The sequence below is a fragment of the Taurulus bubalis genome (genome assembly GCF_910589615.1).
Source record: "Taurulus bubalis genome assembly, chromosome: 1".
NCBI lineage: Eukaryota > Metazoa > Chordata > Actinopteri > Perciformes > Cottidae > Taurulus > Taurulus bubalis.
The window spans coordinates 2,888,436-2,905,844 of record NC_136589.1 but is presented as its reverse complement, the minus strand read 5'-3'; the positions used below and the strand labels follow the sequence as shown (position 1 = coordinate 2,905,844).

The 17,409-nt window shown below is 43.1% G+C and overlaps 1 protein-coding gene across 2 annotated transcripts; it reads right to left on the bottom strand.

Annotated features, from left to right (window-relative positions):
• Positions 1-711: 711 nt before the first annotated feature.
• On the bottom strand, positions 712-16,579 carry popdc2 (popeye domain cAMP effector 2). 2 transcript variants are annotated; one of them, XM_079222953.1, is made up of 4 exons: positions 15,869-16,579; positions 10,133-10,241; positions 3,221-3,784; positions 712-1,999 (listed from the first exon to the last, which is right to left on the bottom strand). In XM_079222953.1, exons 1-3 carry the CDS (start codon positions 16,366-16,368, stop codon positions 3,266-3,268), a joined length of 1,128 nt encoding a protein of 375 aa, XP_079079079.1. In that variant the 5' UTR covers positions 16,369-16,579; the 3' UTR covers positions 712-1,999; positions 3,221-3,265. The 2 variants fall into 2 exon arrangements, with proteins under 2 accessions (XP_079079079.1, XP_079079078.1); XM_079222952.1 differs by having other exon boundaries at positions 712-1,979.
• Positions 16,580-17,409: the final 830 nt, after the last annotated feature.

Below are 17,409 nucleotides of genomic sequence, written 5' to 3'. Positions count from 1 at the left end.
AGACCTCAGTGTAGTCCTGGTCCTCTATAGTCCTCAGTGTAGTCCTGGTCCTCTATAGTCCTCAGTGTAGTCCTGGTCCTCTATAGTCCTCAGTGTAGTCCTGGTCCTCTATAGACCTCAGTGTAGTCCTGGTCCTCTATAGTCCTCAGTGTAGTCCTGGTCCTCTATAGTCTCAGTGTAGTCCTGGTCCTCTATAGACCTCAGTGTAGTCCTGGTCCTCTATAGTCCTCAGTGTAGTCCTGGTCCTCTATAGTCTCAGTGTAGTCCTGGTCCTCTATAGACCTCCATCAGTAACCAGACCACCAGAGAGAACGGGGTCTGGTTCTATAGAGTTCTTCTTAAAGATCCTCATCAGAGCCACCGGGTCAGGTTCTGGTGAAACCAGATGACATCATGCAGGTTCACCAGAACCTCCTTCAGCTCAGACTCCAGCAGAGACCAGTCCATCGTGGACTCGACCCAGATCCAACTTCACCTGCAGTCGGAGCTCCTGAGGGATGAGGAGAGCTCAGCTCACGACGGCAGCAGCAGCGTCTCCTCCTCCTCTTCCTCCTCCTCCTCCTCCTCTCTGGGAGCCGACCACACACTGGAGACCCAGGACGTGTTGCTGGACCCGCTGGAGCGAGGAGACCCAGAACCAGGACTGAGAGGACCAGACTGTCAGACCTACTGCAGTAGAATGAGGTTTTCTAAAGGGACCCTGGTGCTCAGAGACACTACCACTGTAGTCCACAGGGGGCGCCAGAACCAACACAACATGAAAGCTCCTGGTGACTTCCTCTCTAACTCTGTAACCGTCACTGGAAGAATCTTTTGGGGATTTTTTTTCTGCAATCAAATATGAGCTGAAGAGGAGACGCATCATGACTCTATGAACTCAGTGTTGAGGCCGGACAGGAAGTAGAATGTAACAGGAAGTAGAAAGTAACAGAAAACAAACAACATTTCACTGCACACAAAGATCTTTATGGAGAAATCTTGGCCCTGTGAAAACACCTCCTCACTTTAGTCCCTTCTCTGTATTCTGAAAGTCAATAACAGGACGAATAATGCAATTCTCAGTTCACGTTGGTATGAAATACTCAATTAGTTACAAACATTTTTAAAAAACAAGTTCTATATGTCATCAAATATGTCGGCAAAGAAGAAGTACCAGTCGACCTCCAGGTGGCATCAAGTCATGGTGTGTTCAGGTAAATACAAATAAATATGAATGTGAAATGCAGAAAATCTAAACTGTTCATAAGTGTCTGGAAAAACCTCGAGAAATATGCAAAGCTAAATATGTTATGTATAATGCAGTCATTCAATCAGTCAGATCCAGAAAATGTGAAGTACATTATCGTTTTATCAATACTCTTATGTGTGGGGAAAACGTGAAATCCAAATCATACAACTTTCAACATAAAATATAAATGAGATGAAAACCAATATCATTGGTTTCCTGTATCACTGAGTCCATTTTTATGACATGAAATAATAATATTTAAGGTCTTCTCTTAAGTAGACCTTAATTCAGATTGTATTTAATGAATTAAACGTTGGCTACAGATTATCTGCAAGCGTCCATCTTTGATCGGACAGATGTTTGTTTCCAACAGCAGCTGCAGAATCACAGTGAAAAACACTTTATTGGTTAAATTATAGATTTTTGTAAATGCCGTGATCACTAAAGTATCTAGAAGTCTAATTTTAACTGAATAAATGCGTCGGGTCCCGATGTCTCCATGGCCTCGCTTCCTGAGACACTTCAGATCTGGACCAGACCAAAGTCCTTCTTTATGCTCAGGACCGATGATGCGAAGCGAGGCGACGGACAGGGACGAAGAGCGAGGAGGAGACGGCGTCGTGACACGTTCGTGCTGAGAAGATGTCGGGTTCTCCAGAGGGAACGTTCTACAGTTTGGGCGTGTCGGTGGGAGCCAGCGGCGCTCTGCCGCGCTGGAATCGAGGCGCTGGAGCGACGTCACTGTCACTTCCTGCGGGGTCGACATCGAAGCTTCGGATAGGAATCATCATCATCATCATCATCATCATCATGACGAGTTTCTCCGCAACACAAAGAATTAAACAAACGGCCCCAACGCAACGTGTCCTCACAACGGTTTGAAGGATATCTCACGAAAGTCCAGCAACAAGAGTCGATTTCTGCATTAAAACTTCTATCTTCACAGGAAACCACTTAGAGAGGTTTAGGAAAAGATCGTAAGATACTTAGGTTGAGGAAAAGATCGTAAGATACTTAGGTTTAGGAAAAGATCGTAAAATACGTAGGTTTAAGAAAAGATTGTAAGATACTTAGGTTGAGGAAAAGATCGGGAAATACTTAGGTTTAGGAAAAGATCGGGAAATACTTAGTTAGGCTTAATAAAAGATTGTAAAATACGTAGGTTTAGGAAAAGATCGTAAAATACGTAGGTTGAGGAAAAGATCGTAAGATACGTAGGTTTAAGAAAAGATCGTAAGATACTTAGGTTGAGGAAAAGATCGGAAATACTTAGGTTTAGGAAAAGATCGGGAAATACTTAGTTAGGCTTAATAAAAGATTGTAAAATACGTAGATTGAGGAAAAGATCGTAAGATACTTAGGTTGAGGAAAAGATCGTAAAATACGTAGGTTGAGGAAAAGATCGTAAGATACGTAGGTTGAGGAAAAGATCGTAAGATACTTAGGTTGAGGAAAAGATCGTAAGATACGTAGGTATAGGAAAAGATCATAAGATACTTAGGTTTAGGAAAAGATCGTATAATACGTAGGTTTAAGAAAAGATCGTAAGATACTTAGGTTTCGGAAAAGATCGGGAAATACGTAGGTTGAGGAAACGATTGTAAGATACTTAGGAAAAGATCGTAAAATACGTAGGTTGAGGAAAAGATCGTAAAATACTTAGTTGGGTTTAATACAAGATTGTGAAATACTTAGTTAGGTTTAGGAAAAGATCGCGAAATACTTAGTTAGGTTTAGGAAAAGATTATAAAATACTTAATTCGGTTTAAGAAAAAAATCGTAAAATACTTAGTTAGGTTTAGGTAAAGAGCAGCAAATATTTAGTCGGGTTCAATAAAAGGTTGTGAAATAGTTAGTTAGGTTTAAGAAAAGGTAGTGAAATAATTACGTTAAAAATGCCTTGAATAAATGCGTTTGCCGTCGTGTCTCGTATGAAGCCGGGTTAGTAGGAATTGTACAATCCCCTCTCCCCCGCCCAGGTGAGGTACTTACGGCGCTCAAGGTGACCCCGTGTGTTAGCTGCAGCACCGTGCCCCTCTACCTCAAATAACTCTCGCTGCCATAATCCGTTAAGGAGCCCGCCACATCAGCAAAGTCCTCCAGGACCAGGCTGGTGGAGTCCTCACCGGTGGGCAGATCGGGGTCCGACGCCCAGGGGTGCCGATTGCGCTCACGCCGGGGCTCCTGGGCTCCGTTGCTCGGCCCCTGCAGGTGGGGCTGAAACCGGGCCGGATCGGACATCTGGTAGGCCGGCGCCGGGTCCTCTCCCTGCAGGAGCTCCTTGCCAATGCTGCCGTCGCCGTCGCTGCCGCTGCCGCCCTCGCTGCCCAGCGAGGAGGGCGCCAGCACGTGGTACAGGCTGGGCAGGCGGATGTCCAGCAGCACGCCGCTTTTCAGGTAGAGCTTGTTGTTGAGGTTGTAGAGCTTCTCCGCGATGTCGTAGCCCAGCATGACGGAGAAGACGCGGGCGACGTAGCGGTCCTTCGAAATCGCCGAATACAGACGCCGGCGACGCCAAGAAACGTAGCGGGAGTCTTCCTCTGCGGTCAGGGTCACCTGGGGGAGGAGGAGGGGAAGGTTGTTAGCTTAGCTTAGCATAAAGACTGGAAGCAGAGGGAAACCGCTTTCTGACACCTGTAGGACAGACCAGCTGTTGGAGGGTTCCTTCATGTTTGCTAGCCATGAAGAAGAAACTGTGAATAAAAAAAAACCTTTAAATACATTTAAACGGACTTTGTTTTTTTTGTCTGGATTAAAGAAAATAACAAAAATCTGCCTTCGTGTAAATGTTACAGGTCTTAATCTAGTTTATTTCAGATTTTAATATGTTGAGTCCTACCTCTTTTTTATTCATCTTAAAATACACTGCACTGGTTTAAAACTAGTTAATTTCATTCAGTTAAAAGGAATTAGAAAAAAATATGTACAATTTAATTTCCACACATGTTCATGTCTGCACACAGACGTTCTGCAACTTTAAATTATGACGCCAGGAGTTTGTTTTTTTTCCACTCAGATTTCAGTAAGAAGCTCCTGCTCTGCCGTCTATTCACACATATTATATTATACATATATAACATGAAATTTCTTCTTAAACACAGTTTTCTTTACACTTTTAAGTTTCCTAAACTTTTGACTTAACTAAGGTTTCCAAGTTTAGACAAAAGTTCTGGCAACTTCACAGAATGATGATATTCCTGTGAGGCCAACAATAAAATCATTGTTTCAATGCCATGTATTTCTGCTCCCTTCCTCTCATGTAAGGTCTTCACGGGATGCACTTAAAAGTCCCCAGGAGCTCTTTGCTGGTGATCTGATTACATTGTTAAGATGTCGCAACAACACAATAACAACACAATGTCGTACATAACATGTCTGGGTATCTTGTTCAAAGTATGCGCCATTTTAGTTTCACGGGCATTGTATGCAAATATATAAACAACGTAGTTTCAGCCAAACAAGTATGAAGTATGGCATTGGTAAACATAAATCTTAAGGATCGATTATTAACCTCTTAACATTCCTGTAAAATTTGACGAAAAACGCCAATCCAGGTATACCCAAAGTAAATTGCAAGCTGTACTTGAACTATTTGGAGTAAATGCATGGTCTTGGTCTCTTTTGAAAGGTAACAATCTGAAGCTTTTTTCCTCCAATAGTCAGAATCACTTTAAGTGCTGCTGACATTGAGTTATATGAGTTTGAACACACTAAAGTATAAGGTTTTTATTTCCGTCTGAACATTTATTTGTAAATAGATGCCTGTAGATGACTATAAATGGGACTTATGGACTGGAAAACACAATGGGACCATAGCCTGAAGCCTTTTCTAGTCTAAGTAAAAAGTTGATAACAACATCACAGAAAATTTATATTTTACACATGTTTTTCTAATGAAATGTCTAGACGTTTTTTCATTTTGAGACTGAAAATATTCCTGATATATATACTATATACCTTAAAAAGGCTTATAGTCTTGCAAACTTATATAGGTACTATTCATATATACTACCAGTATTGCTGACACAGAGAAAATGAAGTATAAATGCATTTTTATGCCAATTTACACTTCAGACTGAAGCTCTACAGCAGCTGTCTCTTCTCATCAAATTGAAGGCTGTTGGGATTATTTGCCCCCCCTCTTCCTGCCTATCATTGCTTAGGGAATTTCATTGGCTGTCCGAAACGCCCGTCATCTGAGCTGTACCACGTGACAGGATTGAGCCACGTAAGGAGACAGAGGTTGAGCCTGAACTTCAACGTGGCTTCTGGTTGGGTAATGTAGCTTGTCAGTCAGGACATGAAGCTCCTATTGGTTCAAGTGGGGTCTCCTTGGAAACGTTAGATTTCGGCGGACATGCTGATAGCGAGTTTGTAGCTGTGCGCTGTGCAAAGGTGCTTTTTTTTCCGTTTTTCGTTCATAACTTCCAGCTGGAATGAAATGATGCAACACCAGTTGGCGAATATTTATGGATGTAATCACGTGTTTTGGACTAAATCTTTTAATCGGATTTATTTTTATTGGACCTTTACGACGTAACAACGCCGTTTTTGTTGGAATATTATGGATTTATGAATCAATATGAGGCGTCATCGTGAGTTGTCTTGATTTTCAAATCGCTTGTTTGTTTGTTGTTGTCTGACAAAAGTATTGATTGTAGCTGCTGTGGTGGTCTGATCTTGAAGTGGACAGCTGGAATCACAAGAATCGTAGGTTTCCAGAAACATATGGCACTCGTACCATAAACTATAAATAGATGTACAGTGTACAATGGAATGTACAGTGTATAGTTGAAAAGGACGCCCGCGTGACAGCAGAAATTAAAAAAAATTAAAATAAAAATCAGCAAATTACGAGTTGTGCTGAGGAGGCACGCACGCGCTACTGTGTTAAGCTTGTGACGTCACTGTAAGTCAAGAGGCTTTGATCTTTGAATACAATAAAGAGACTCTTTTTAAACCCTGGAGACACGTTAGTTCTTCATCTCTGAGTAACCGAGGACTTTCAACTCTATCAGGAATTCTCTTTTGAAACCCTGGAGACACACTTTAGTTCTTTATCGCTGAGAAACCGAAGACTTTCAACTTTATCAGGAAAAATGTCTGAAGACTCCATCATGATTGATTCACATTCCAGTGAGGAACCAGGACAATTACCTGAATACCTTAATAGAAAGGTGGGGATGCTAATTGAAAAGGTCAACAACTTGACTCATCGCATGCAACATCTTGTAGGAGAACTGCAGGAACAGCAGATGCAGCTGAAGAGCTTTAAAAAGGCGGAGGCAGCCTACGAGCTCACAAGACGAGAGAACGCCGAGTACGAAAGAGAAAGTCTGTTCCTAGAGGAACAACTTGCCGAAGCGTTAAAGAAATCCTATCTTGTCAAAAAAGCTCGGCAAGAGGCCGTTAGCCAGGAGAACGATGCTCTGCAACGTGAGATACAGGAGTTGCACACAAAGCTGCAGGGCGAAGCAGCTTTGAACCAAATCGTAAGCGGTCAAAACAACGAGCTGCAAAAGGAACTCCTGCAGCTCAAGGACGCAGAGGATCACGTCAGAGCCTTGGTTGAGTCATGCAACTGTGTGACAGCTGACAAGGAGGTGATCGTCCAGAAAAACGACGCATTGCGACGTGAAATTGACGAGACACGCGACCAGGTCAGGTTTGAGGAAGCTTTGCAGGAAGGACATGAGGGACTGGAAGGTTTAGTTAAAGACCTAATCTGTCAAAATAAAGAGCTGAAGCAGGAACTCCAGCTTGCAAACCAATAGCATGAGAAGGTGATGATGTGGACTGAAGTGTGCAAGGACATACTCAACCGCATGGACGATTTGAAGAAGGAGAACCAAGGCTTGAAACAGCAAATCCGGGGCGTCCAGGAATGATCAAAGGTTATGATCAAAAAACATTTCAAGACTAGTATGCTTAAACTCGAAGCGGGGGAGAAAAGCCTGGTGGCAGAAAACGCAGCCCTGGTTAAATCTCACGCCGAGTCCTTCAAGAAGCTTCAAGATGAAGAAGATTGGAGAACAAAATATGACGACCTGAAGATGCAGACTGATAACTTGACGCTCCAGAACAACGATTGGAGAGGAAAAATCGAGGTTTTTAACAACAGGTTGGCAGTTCTGGACGGATTTAAGGTCAATTACAAAGCCCTGAAGACCGAGAAGAAAGTTCTCACCGAGGATAATAACACTCTGCAAAAAAAACACCGGAGCTTGGAGAACAAGGTCCTTCAAGAACAGAGATATGAGGCCAAAAACAATGCAATGCAGTCAGAGGTCACTGCCCTGAGCGGAGACCAAGCCAGTCTTCAGCAGAATGTCGATGCACTGAGCAACTCCCTCCAGGGTGAGCGAGCGCTGACCGCCGTCTACAACTCCCTGAGAGTGGAGACGAACGCCATCAAGGTGCAGAACGCTGACCTTCGCAAAGAACTCAAGGCGCTTACTAAAAAAGCGGACCGGGAAAGGGCTCTACGGGAGAAGACTGAGGCGGTGAGGGTTGAGGGAGAAACCAGTCGTGCACAAAACGGCGTCCTCCGAGAACAAGTCAACTCCCTAGAGCAGGGATTCCCAAAGTGTGGTGCGCGCAGGAAACATTAATGGTGGTCTAATGGTGTAATAATGAATATTAAACATAATTAAAAAAAAATTAAGTAGGATTTTTTAATTATAAAAATTCCCTTTGTAAGATTTAAAATTAAAAACGTACATTTTAAAAAATAGATGCACTTCCTGTCCGGCCGCCAGACTGTCTTTTACGTACACACTAGCTAGCCTAGCTTGTGCGCCTAACGTCATTTCATTCATTCAGCAACATCCATGAAAATATGTTAAACTGGCTGAAATCGGGGAAGCTGTCAGGTGGGACATCTGAAGCTATCAGTAATAAAAGAGGAGAGGGACAGAGAGAGAGGGAGGAACCGGAGGGAGAGAAACGGAGAGGTGCGTTGGGGAGAGACCGGGAGAAGAAATCGACCGGGAGTCGGAGAAAGAGGAGACGGACCGGGAGCACAGAGGCCCATCGCGGAGTCAAGGTGAAGAAAGAGGAGACGAGAGTGAGCATCAGACTGGGAAAAAAAAGAGGAAATATGATGATAATTCTCTGGGTCTGGGCTTCACTTGGATTGGCAATGCAGATTGCCCGAAGCCACAGTGCGTGTTGTGCAGTGAGGTTCTGGCTAACAGCTGTCTGAAGCCTCTTATTTGCGCCGCCACCTGAACACCAAGCATGCCAGTGCAAGTCAGAAGCCCCTTACATTTTTTAGATCAAAATTGGAAGAGTTATAAAACAGCCAAAAACAATTGCAGTCTCATTCATGTGTTGGGTCTATTCCCAAAGTGTGGTGCGCGCAACCCTGGAGCCTCCTTTTTTATTTATATCTGTTTCTGAGCCTATCATGTGCCACTCTTTGTTCTTTACGTGGCTTACTGTGTTTAAGTAAATAAATGTGAAATGCAATCTGCCTCTGAGCCTGTGCGTGTGTCCTCGCCATCCTTATTGCTCTTTAAAAGTGACGCCTTGTGTAACTGAAATTTATACAGCAGAATCTTGTAACAAACGCCACGCGCGAGCAAACAGTTCTCGCATTGATCCGATTTTATGCGGCTATAAATAGGCTCTGTTGCGTTTTTTTTTTAAGGTGTGGGGGTTTGGGGGTGCGTGAACTCGGTCGGGATGTAGAAGGGGGTGCGTGGCCTAAAAAGTTTGGGAACCGCTGGCCTACAGGAGTAACGAATCTTGACAGGGGATCCTCCGGGTGATCCGGTTTTCCCTGTTCATTTCTTTCTCTCCTAGGTTTACAGGGATCATGGTTATATCTAAACCCTTCTTAATAACAGTTCTTAATTTAATTTCCATTCATTTTTAAAGGTTTACTCCGGGTGATCTGGTTTATTTCTTATTCAATCGCAAAGAACTAATCTGGACATGGGGTCCTACGGGTGATCCGGTTTTCCCTGTTCATTTCTTTCTCTCCTAGGTTTACAAGGATCCTGGTTATATCTGGACCCTACTTGATAACCATTCTTAATTTAAATTCCATTTATTTTTAAAGGTTTACTCCGGGTGATCTGGTTTATTTCTTATTCAATCGCAAAGAACTAATCTGGACATGGGGTCCTCCGGGTGATCCGGTTTTCCCTGTTCATTTCTTTCTCTCCTAGGTTTACAGGGATCATGGTTATATCTAAACCCTTCTTAATAACCGTTCTTAATTTAAGGTTTACTCCGGGTGAGCCGGTTTATTCCTTATTAAATCGCAAAGAACGAATCTGTACAGGGGATCCTCCGGGTGATCCGGTTTTCCCTGTTCATTTCGTTCTCTCTTCACATGGATCGTGGTTATATCTGGACCCTTCTTAATAACCATTCTTGATTTAATTTCAATTTATTTTTTAGGTTTACTCCAGGTGAACAATTAGTCAATCAAGTCAATTGTAGAAAAAATATCTGCGACTACTTTTATAATTGAACATTCATTGATACTTTTGATGTAAGATGATGTATTAAAGTACAGAATTTTGTATTTATTAATTTTATCAGACCAACAGCTTAAAACCAAAAGATATTTATATTGTTTTACACTGTTGGTCTGAATACATCATCAGACCATCCATATTTGCTGACATTTTATAAACAAAATGATGAATCGGTGAAACCAGAAAAATAATCGGCAGGTTGTTTGATACAGACAATAATCGCTGGTTACAGCCATATTTCTTTTGGTGCGCCTAGTTGGTCAAAATAGCAGAAATCTCTGCTCAGCCCAGGACACGGAGCCGTGAACGTCCTTCAGCTCATCTGTCAGGTAAAAGAGAAACTTAACGTGCAAGTCTCGGTTTTCTCTGGTTAGGTTAACGGTTCACGGCCACACTGACAGGAAACCGCTCGTACCTGGAACTTTCCCTCCTCGTTCGGTCTGAGAGACTCCCACTCTGGAGAGTCGAGGAACTGGTGGCGGTGGATGTAATGCAGAAACTGGCCCTCCAAAGACACATTGATCCTACAAGAGAGAGAGAATGACACGATGTTTAAAAGGAGAGGCGGGGATTAGGGAGTGATAATGAGAGCTGGAGGTCACTTTGAGTAAATGTTACCATGAATATCCTTGCCAGTGCAGCTGTGGACAATCTGAAGACTATCGAGTTACTGAAAGTCTTAAAACCCACCTGCCCGCTGAAGGGTCAGGGTTCAGCGATGGGATCAACAATGTTCTCATGGATGATGGTTAAAAAAGTTTTACAGTCATCAAAGAAATATGTGCCGATTTTTGCTAAATTCTGTGACACCAGAAAACATACAGAAAGAATTTGATAACTGTAAAACCAGCTTATTTACCATCTCTTGTATAGAAAGAAATTACAATAAAAATCTAATGAAAATATAAATTGTTTTATTTTACTTTAATACTTTAAGCCCATTTTGATAATAATACTTCTCTGCTTTTGTGACATTCAGAATTCAGACTTTTACATTTAAAGGAGTATGTTTAGACAATGGTATTTATGAAGCTGAAGCGGAAGTTCAGTCAGGAAGACACTCTCTTTACACTCCTTTTCATTCATAATCTCGGTCTCTAATTCTCCCAGTGATTACTCCATCAGCTGATTGGGGGGCGTGTACTTTACATGAACCAATCAGATTCTGCAGCAGTTTCCTTAAGCCAATCACATCGCTGTTGTCACACTTTTAAATAGGTTCTTCTGTCTGCTGCTGTCAGTTGTCATTTCAGCTCAAACAGATGCAACCCTTCCTCCACCCTCCTCCTCCACCTCCTCCACCCAGACACCTCCACCAGTGTCTGGACTCCAAGGGGGATTCTGAGGGATTCAGACCTCAGCATCAATACCCCTTGCTTCTCTTAATTCAGGATGGAGTCCAAAAGACTTTACACTATTCAAAGGATATGCAACTTTAATAAATGATTGTGAAACTCTAAACAATGTCTTCCTGATTGAACTACTTTTACCACCGCTGGTGCACACAAGAAACACCTTCCAGATGAATTGAAAATACCACATTTCTTCTTCTTCTGCCAGGATTCTTTCTGGTCACAGTTTAATCGGGACATTCCTCCCTCAGAAGGAAGCTTTATTTTAAAAGAGAATAACTTCCGCAGGGTGAGATAATCCAGCACACTAGACATGGATCCTTCCTTGGATTACGTCTAAAGTTTCTGTTTTATCCTCGTTTCAGTGTAAGTTGAATCAGAGCTGCTTCATGTCAATCACCTGACATCTACTGAAAGAAATGGAAATTATTCTGTTAAAACTATTCTCGCTCTTTGTTACAGCAGCTGCATGTAGGGTAGATATTTACAAACGATGAAACAATGACGCTTCATTAAAATTCTAATTACAAGGCCCCATTAACTAGTGCTACTTTGGTGTTTTAGTAAAAGTTAAACGCATGATTTTAAATGTAAAAGTACAAAGGTATTAGCATCAAAATATACTTAAAGTGCAAGGACTCGTTAATCACAATGGCCTTTTGTTTTTAGAATAATGCATGTTGGACTGTTATAAAATCTGGTCAACGTACTATTGCCTCCACACACGGCTCTCAACACGGTGAAGGCCGAGCCAAAGGCGAGCAGCTAACGCAGCTAACGGAGCTAACAACAACGGTCCAGTATTTTATGTTTTTCAGAGTTGTGTATTTTATTGATTCTGATTCCAATGGAAACAAAAGATCAAACTCTCAGCTATTGGTACCAGTATCATGCTCAAACATTAAGCATCGGTTTGGTTCTGGACCTGACAGAAGTATCAAGCTGCAGAATAAGAAGCTGTTCTTATCCACGGCCCGCCAGACAGGTTTGTCCAGGCTGTCACACAATCCACAACATAGAGAGGTTCTGCTGTCACGCGGGCGTCCTTTTCAACTGTACACTGTACATTCCATTGTACACTGTACATCTATTTATAGTTCGGTACGAGTGCCATATGTTTCTGGAAACCTACGATTCTTGTGATTCCAGCTGTCCACTCCGTTTCAAGATCAGACCACTACAGCAGCTACAATCAATACTTTTGTCAGACAACAACAAACAAACAAGAGATTTGAAAATCAAGAAAACTCACCGATGACGCCTCATATTGATCAATAAATCCATAATATTCCAACAAAAACGCCGTTGTTACGTTGTAAAGGTCCAATAAAAATAAATCCCATAAAAGATTTAGTCCAAAACACGTGATTACATCTATAAATATCCACCAACTGGCGTTGCATCATTTCATTGCAGCTGGAAGTTATGAACGAAAAACGGAAAAAAAGTACCTTTGCACAGCGCACAGCTACAAACTCGCTATCAGCATGTCCGCCGAAATCTAACGTTTCCAAGGAGACCCCACTTGAACCAATAGGAGCTTCATGTCCTGACTGACAAGCTACATTACCCAACCAGAAGCTACGTTGAAGTTCAGGCTCAACCTCTATTTTCTTACGTGGCTCAAGCCTGTCACGTGGTACAGCTCAGATAGGCGTTTCGGACAGCCAATGAAATTGCCTAAAAAACGGGACCAATCAAGAGGGGGTGGGGATGATCCCAACAGGCTTCAGCTTCACCAGAACAAACTTCTGCTCATAGATCCTCAGTCTGTCATTGAATCAGCATAAAAATGCATTTATACTTCATTTTCTCTGTGTCAGCAATACTGGTAGTATATATGAATAGTACCTCTATAAGTTTGCAAGACTATAAGCCTTTTTAAGGTATATAGTATATATATCAGGAATATTTTCAGTCTCATAATGAAAAAACGCCTAGCCATTTCATTAGAAAAACATGGTTAAAATATTAATTTTCTGTGATGTTGTTATCAACTTTTTACTTAGACTAGAAAAGGCTTCAGGCTATGGTCCCATTGTGTTTTCCAGTCCGTAAATCACATTTATAGTTATCTACAGGCATCTATTTACAAAGAAATGTTCAGACGGAAATAAAAACCTTATACTTTAGTGTGTTCAAACTCATATAACTCAGTGTCAGCAGCACTTAAAGTGATTCTGACTATTGAGGGAAAAAGCTTCAGATTGTTACCTTTCAAAAGATACCAAGACCATGCATTTACTCCAAATAGTTCAAGTACAGCTTGCAATTTACTTTGGGTATACCTGGATAAGCGTTTTTCGTCAAATTTTACAGGAATGTTAAGAGGATCATGTGTTTGTTAAAACAACACATTATCATAAATAATTAATAGTGTTTGTATGTTCTTTTAAACTGACAGCTGATGATGACACAGAAGAATAACGTCAAAGTTCGGCTTCATTTAGCAACTGAAGAGGCTTCACTTCACCATATTAACGAGGCGCGAGCGTCACAACCTTCCATGTGGCCTCAAAAAGCAAAAGCACTGGTAATGGTACTCCTGGTTTACTGGGATGGGGTTCAATTCCCTGCAGTGTCCTGAAGTTTTTGGAGCATATATACATGAAAGGCCATATTATTTTCACTCGATTATCCGATTTACATCGAGCAACATAATGCATGTTGACGCATGTTGTCTGGTTCATGCAGAAATTAAAGGGTGGACCGTTTGCAAACCATAATTTGCGGCGTCACTCCATGCAGGAAACTAACGTCTAATGCTGCGTTCACACCAAAAGCTTTTCTGCAACGAGTTTACTCGCTCGACTTCATGTGGTAAATTCATGTCATTCACCTTTTCGCTTTTTCTCAGCGGAAAGGGGGCACAGCTTTTCCGTGGCTTAACTCCGTGAAAACAGTTACCATTTACGCCATCCACCATTGGAATAACCACTTGAATTTTTCGCAATGCTTTTTTGCAACTATTCGCGTCTGTGCATTGACATCGCGCAAATAATTCACAACGCTTTTGGTGTGAACGCAGCATAACTCGTGGACGGTCCCGCCAGCTTTCATTTATTTTCTATTTTTATTTATTTATTAACTAACGTGAGCTACCGTATCTGGGGGGGAACCGGAGGTTGGGTGCTACACTTCCACGTCGTTCCGGGTAACGTTAACGGCGGCGATTAGCTAGCTGTTTGCCTTAAATGACAAATAAGAAGATGGACGAGCATCGTTTTTAGCTTTTTTTCTTTGCTTTATTGTTGTTTTAAATTTGGCTCGTGCTCACTGAGCTGTTAGCAGCGTGTCCCACATTTAATCTAAAGGGATGAAGAGGAGCGGTCAGCGTCTCCGAAGCACAAAGGAATGATTTACCCGGCTGTGCAGAGCGACACAGCGGTGAGTCACAGGCAGAAACACTCTGTTTACAACATTTCTCTTGTGTCCGGCTCCAGGACTGTGAAATCTAAGGCAGCTCCACTTTGAGGATGTTTGGACGAAGAGGATACGTTTCCTGTGACGGTTCCACGCTGCCAACAGCATGAAAGAGCCCGAGATAGAAATCTCAGTTTTTTACAAACAACGGGTGAGAGGTGGAATTTACTTCATTATCTTTCAATGACAATAAAACCTGCAAGTTAAAAAGAACTTTGGTGAAGAAGTTAAAACATAATACAACGTAACATGAACATCTAGACTATAATGTTAAATACTGCCGTTGTCGAACACATGTAACTTTAGGAAGCTTTTAGAATTCTGTTTTTGTTGAGTGTCTCAAAAAAGTGGTTGAAAGTGCAATTTTGAGGTACTTGTACTTTAGTTGAGTATTCCCATTTACTGCTACTTCAACTTCTCTACATGTCAGTAGAAAATACTTTACTTTTCACTTCACACACTTCATTGTTCTGACAGCTTTAGTTGGATAAGGACTTTAAATACAAAACACAAGATCATCTGATTAATAGATCCATAATACTCAACTCTGCAGAACAGATGTTTCTTTTTAAAACGTTTAATTAAATGACTATGTATAATGTGACAGGAGTTGATGAACCCACAGTAGGATTTCCCCAAATTCTGCAGACCCCCCCCTTGGGCTTCACGCAGCGTTTTAGCATCTTTCAGCTCGTTTTGGTTTTACAGCCCCAACTTCACTGCTTTGGTTCAGTCAGCATCATTTCCAGCCTCAGCAGGTCGCTTTAAACACCAACTGTTCAATGAGAGACCAGCTGGGGAACACAGTGGAGCATTTAGCAGCTAAAGAGACAGATATTCCCTCAGGAGGTGGTGGAGGCCAAAAGCAGAGCTGAAAGAGAGCGAATGGGCTTTCATTTGGACTTTAAACACAACTCATTATTAATGCTAATGTTGTCATGTCAACTTCAAAGATGAAGGATGTGAGATGTCGCGTTCACAGCCAACTACAGAAATAATCTGATTTTGTAGGTTTAAGTATTTTTACATAGAGGTTTGATACCAGTGTTGACAATAGCTGTGAAATATTGACATCATGTCAATAATATACAAATTATAATAATGTGTAAATAACCCAGCGCCTCTTGAATCTTTTTATATAAACGGTTATAGTAACAGACTCTCTCCATTTCCCTACACTTTCCAAAAGAGAGAGAAAACACAACAATAATGTTTCTGTCTTTTGTCCTAGAAAATCTCATATATTGAAGTATTGCTACTTATACTCCCGTGTGTTGTATTGTTGTGTGGTGGTTTTGCCTTGTGTAGTACAGGTGTGTAGGTGTGACACACACACACACACACACACACACACACACACACACACACACACACACCTCCCGGACAGCAGAAAGGAGAGCTGGTCGATGGGCGTCTTTCCCTCCACGGCGTACGTCTCTCCCGCCTTCAGCTCCACCACCTTGTTCTCGAAGGCGCCCGCCATCTCCTTGAACACCTGGACGGGCACGCCCAGCGGCAGGTACACCGCCCGGTAGAGCGCCGCCAGCTCCTCGCCGCCGCCGCGCAGGCCCTCCCGGTGCAGCCGGCAGAGCAGGTGGCAGATCTGTGCCGAGCAGGCCAGCAGCAGCAGCAGGCTCCAGGCGAAGACGTCCGGGCCGCACACCGTCAGCCAGCCCCACGCCGCCATGCAGGCGTGGGCGGGGACCAGGAAGCCGAAGATGAAGAGGCACCCGTAGGCGCCGCTGCCGCCCATGTAGCCCAGCACCAGCAGGGTGTTGCCCAGGTGGTAGAGGGCGCCCTCCGTGTTGTTGCTCCAGCCGGCGCAGAGAGGCGGGAAGAGCAGGCTGTCCAGCAGGGTGGAGTTGTCCTCGCTCATGATGGAAGCACGATTCTCACCGTGCAGAGCAGTGCTGTGTTGGTGAGGAAAGCAAACAGCTGATGCCGACAGAAGAACGTCAGACGTGGGAAACCCTTCAGCGTGGAGAAGTTCTCACGGCTCTAGTGGGTTTCTTCTTCTTCTTCTTCTCCTTCTTCTCTCATTCTGCGTCCCCTCCTCCCTCGCTCCCTTTCCGAGTCCTCCGTCGTCTCTCTGGTGGCTTTTCTGTGTGTTTCTGTCGCCGGCGGCCTGCACTGTGGGGCCAGCAGCTGGAGGAGAAGGCATGAAGGGAGGGGTGGGCGTTGATAGAGCCCTAGAAGGATAACCATGTTTGGAATTGAAACCCAAGGAGGAGAGAGAGAGCGGTGGACAGAAAGCAGGCCTGCTACTTAACATAACAGAGAGAGAGAGGAAACGAGAGGGAGGACAGGGACTATAACAAATATCTATGAGTGTCACTCGCGTAAAAAAAAAAGAGTTCCTTCCTTTACAGAGAAGCTTTGGGAGTCCAGTTGGCAGCTAGGAGCATATTTAGAGACTGAAATGAGCCGGCGGTCACATTTCAGCTCCACTGCTCCGGTTTGTTTTTATCAGCAAAACAATCAACAGACACCATGAAGAGGAGTAAGAGACCAAAGCAGAACCGGGACTCTGTCCCCTGTGTTTGAAGTTGGAAGATTCTGGTCCCCTATAGACTTCAGTCTAGTCCTGGTCCTCTATAGACCTCATGTAGTCCTGGTCCTCTATAGACCTCAGTCTAGTCCTGGTCCTCTATAGACCTCAGTCTAGTCCTGGTCCTCTATAGACCTCAGTCTAGTCCTGGTCCTCTATAGACCTCAGTCTGGTCCTGGTCCTCTATAGACCTCAGTGTAGTCCTGGTCCTCTATAGTCTCAGTCTAGTCCTGGTCCTCTATAGACCTCAGTCTAGTCCTGGTCCTCTATAGACCTCATGTAGTCCTGGTCCTCTATAGACCTCATATAGTCCTGGTCCTCTATAGACCTCAGTCTAGTCCTGGTCCTCTATAGACCTCAGTCTAGTCC

Coding starts and splice junctions, on each gene's coding strand:
- popdc2 (XM_079222953.1), bottom strand. CDS start 16,368: ATGAGCGAGGACAACTCCACCCTGCTGGACAGCCTGCTCTTCCCGCCT. Junction 10,242..15,868: donor TCCTTTCTGCTGTCCGGGAG/GTGTGTGTGTGT, acceptor TCTCTCTTGTAG/GATCAATGTGTCTTTGGAGG. Junction 3,785..10,132: donor ACGAGGAGGGAAAGTTCCAG/GTACGAGCGGTT, acceptor CTCCTCCCCCAG/GTGACCCTGACCGCAGAGGA.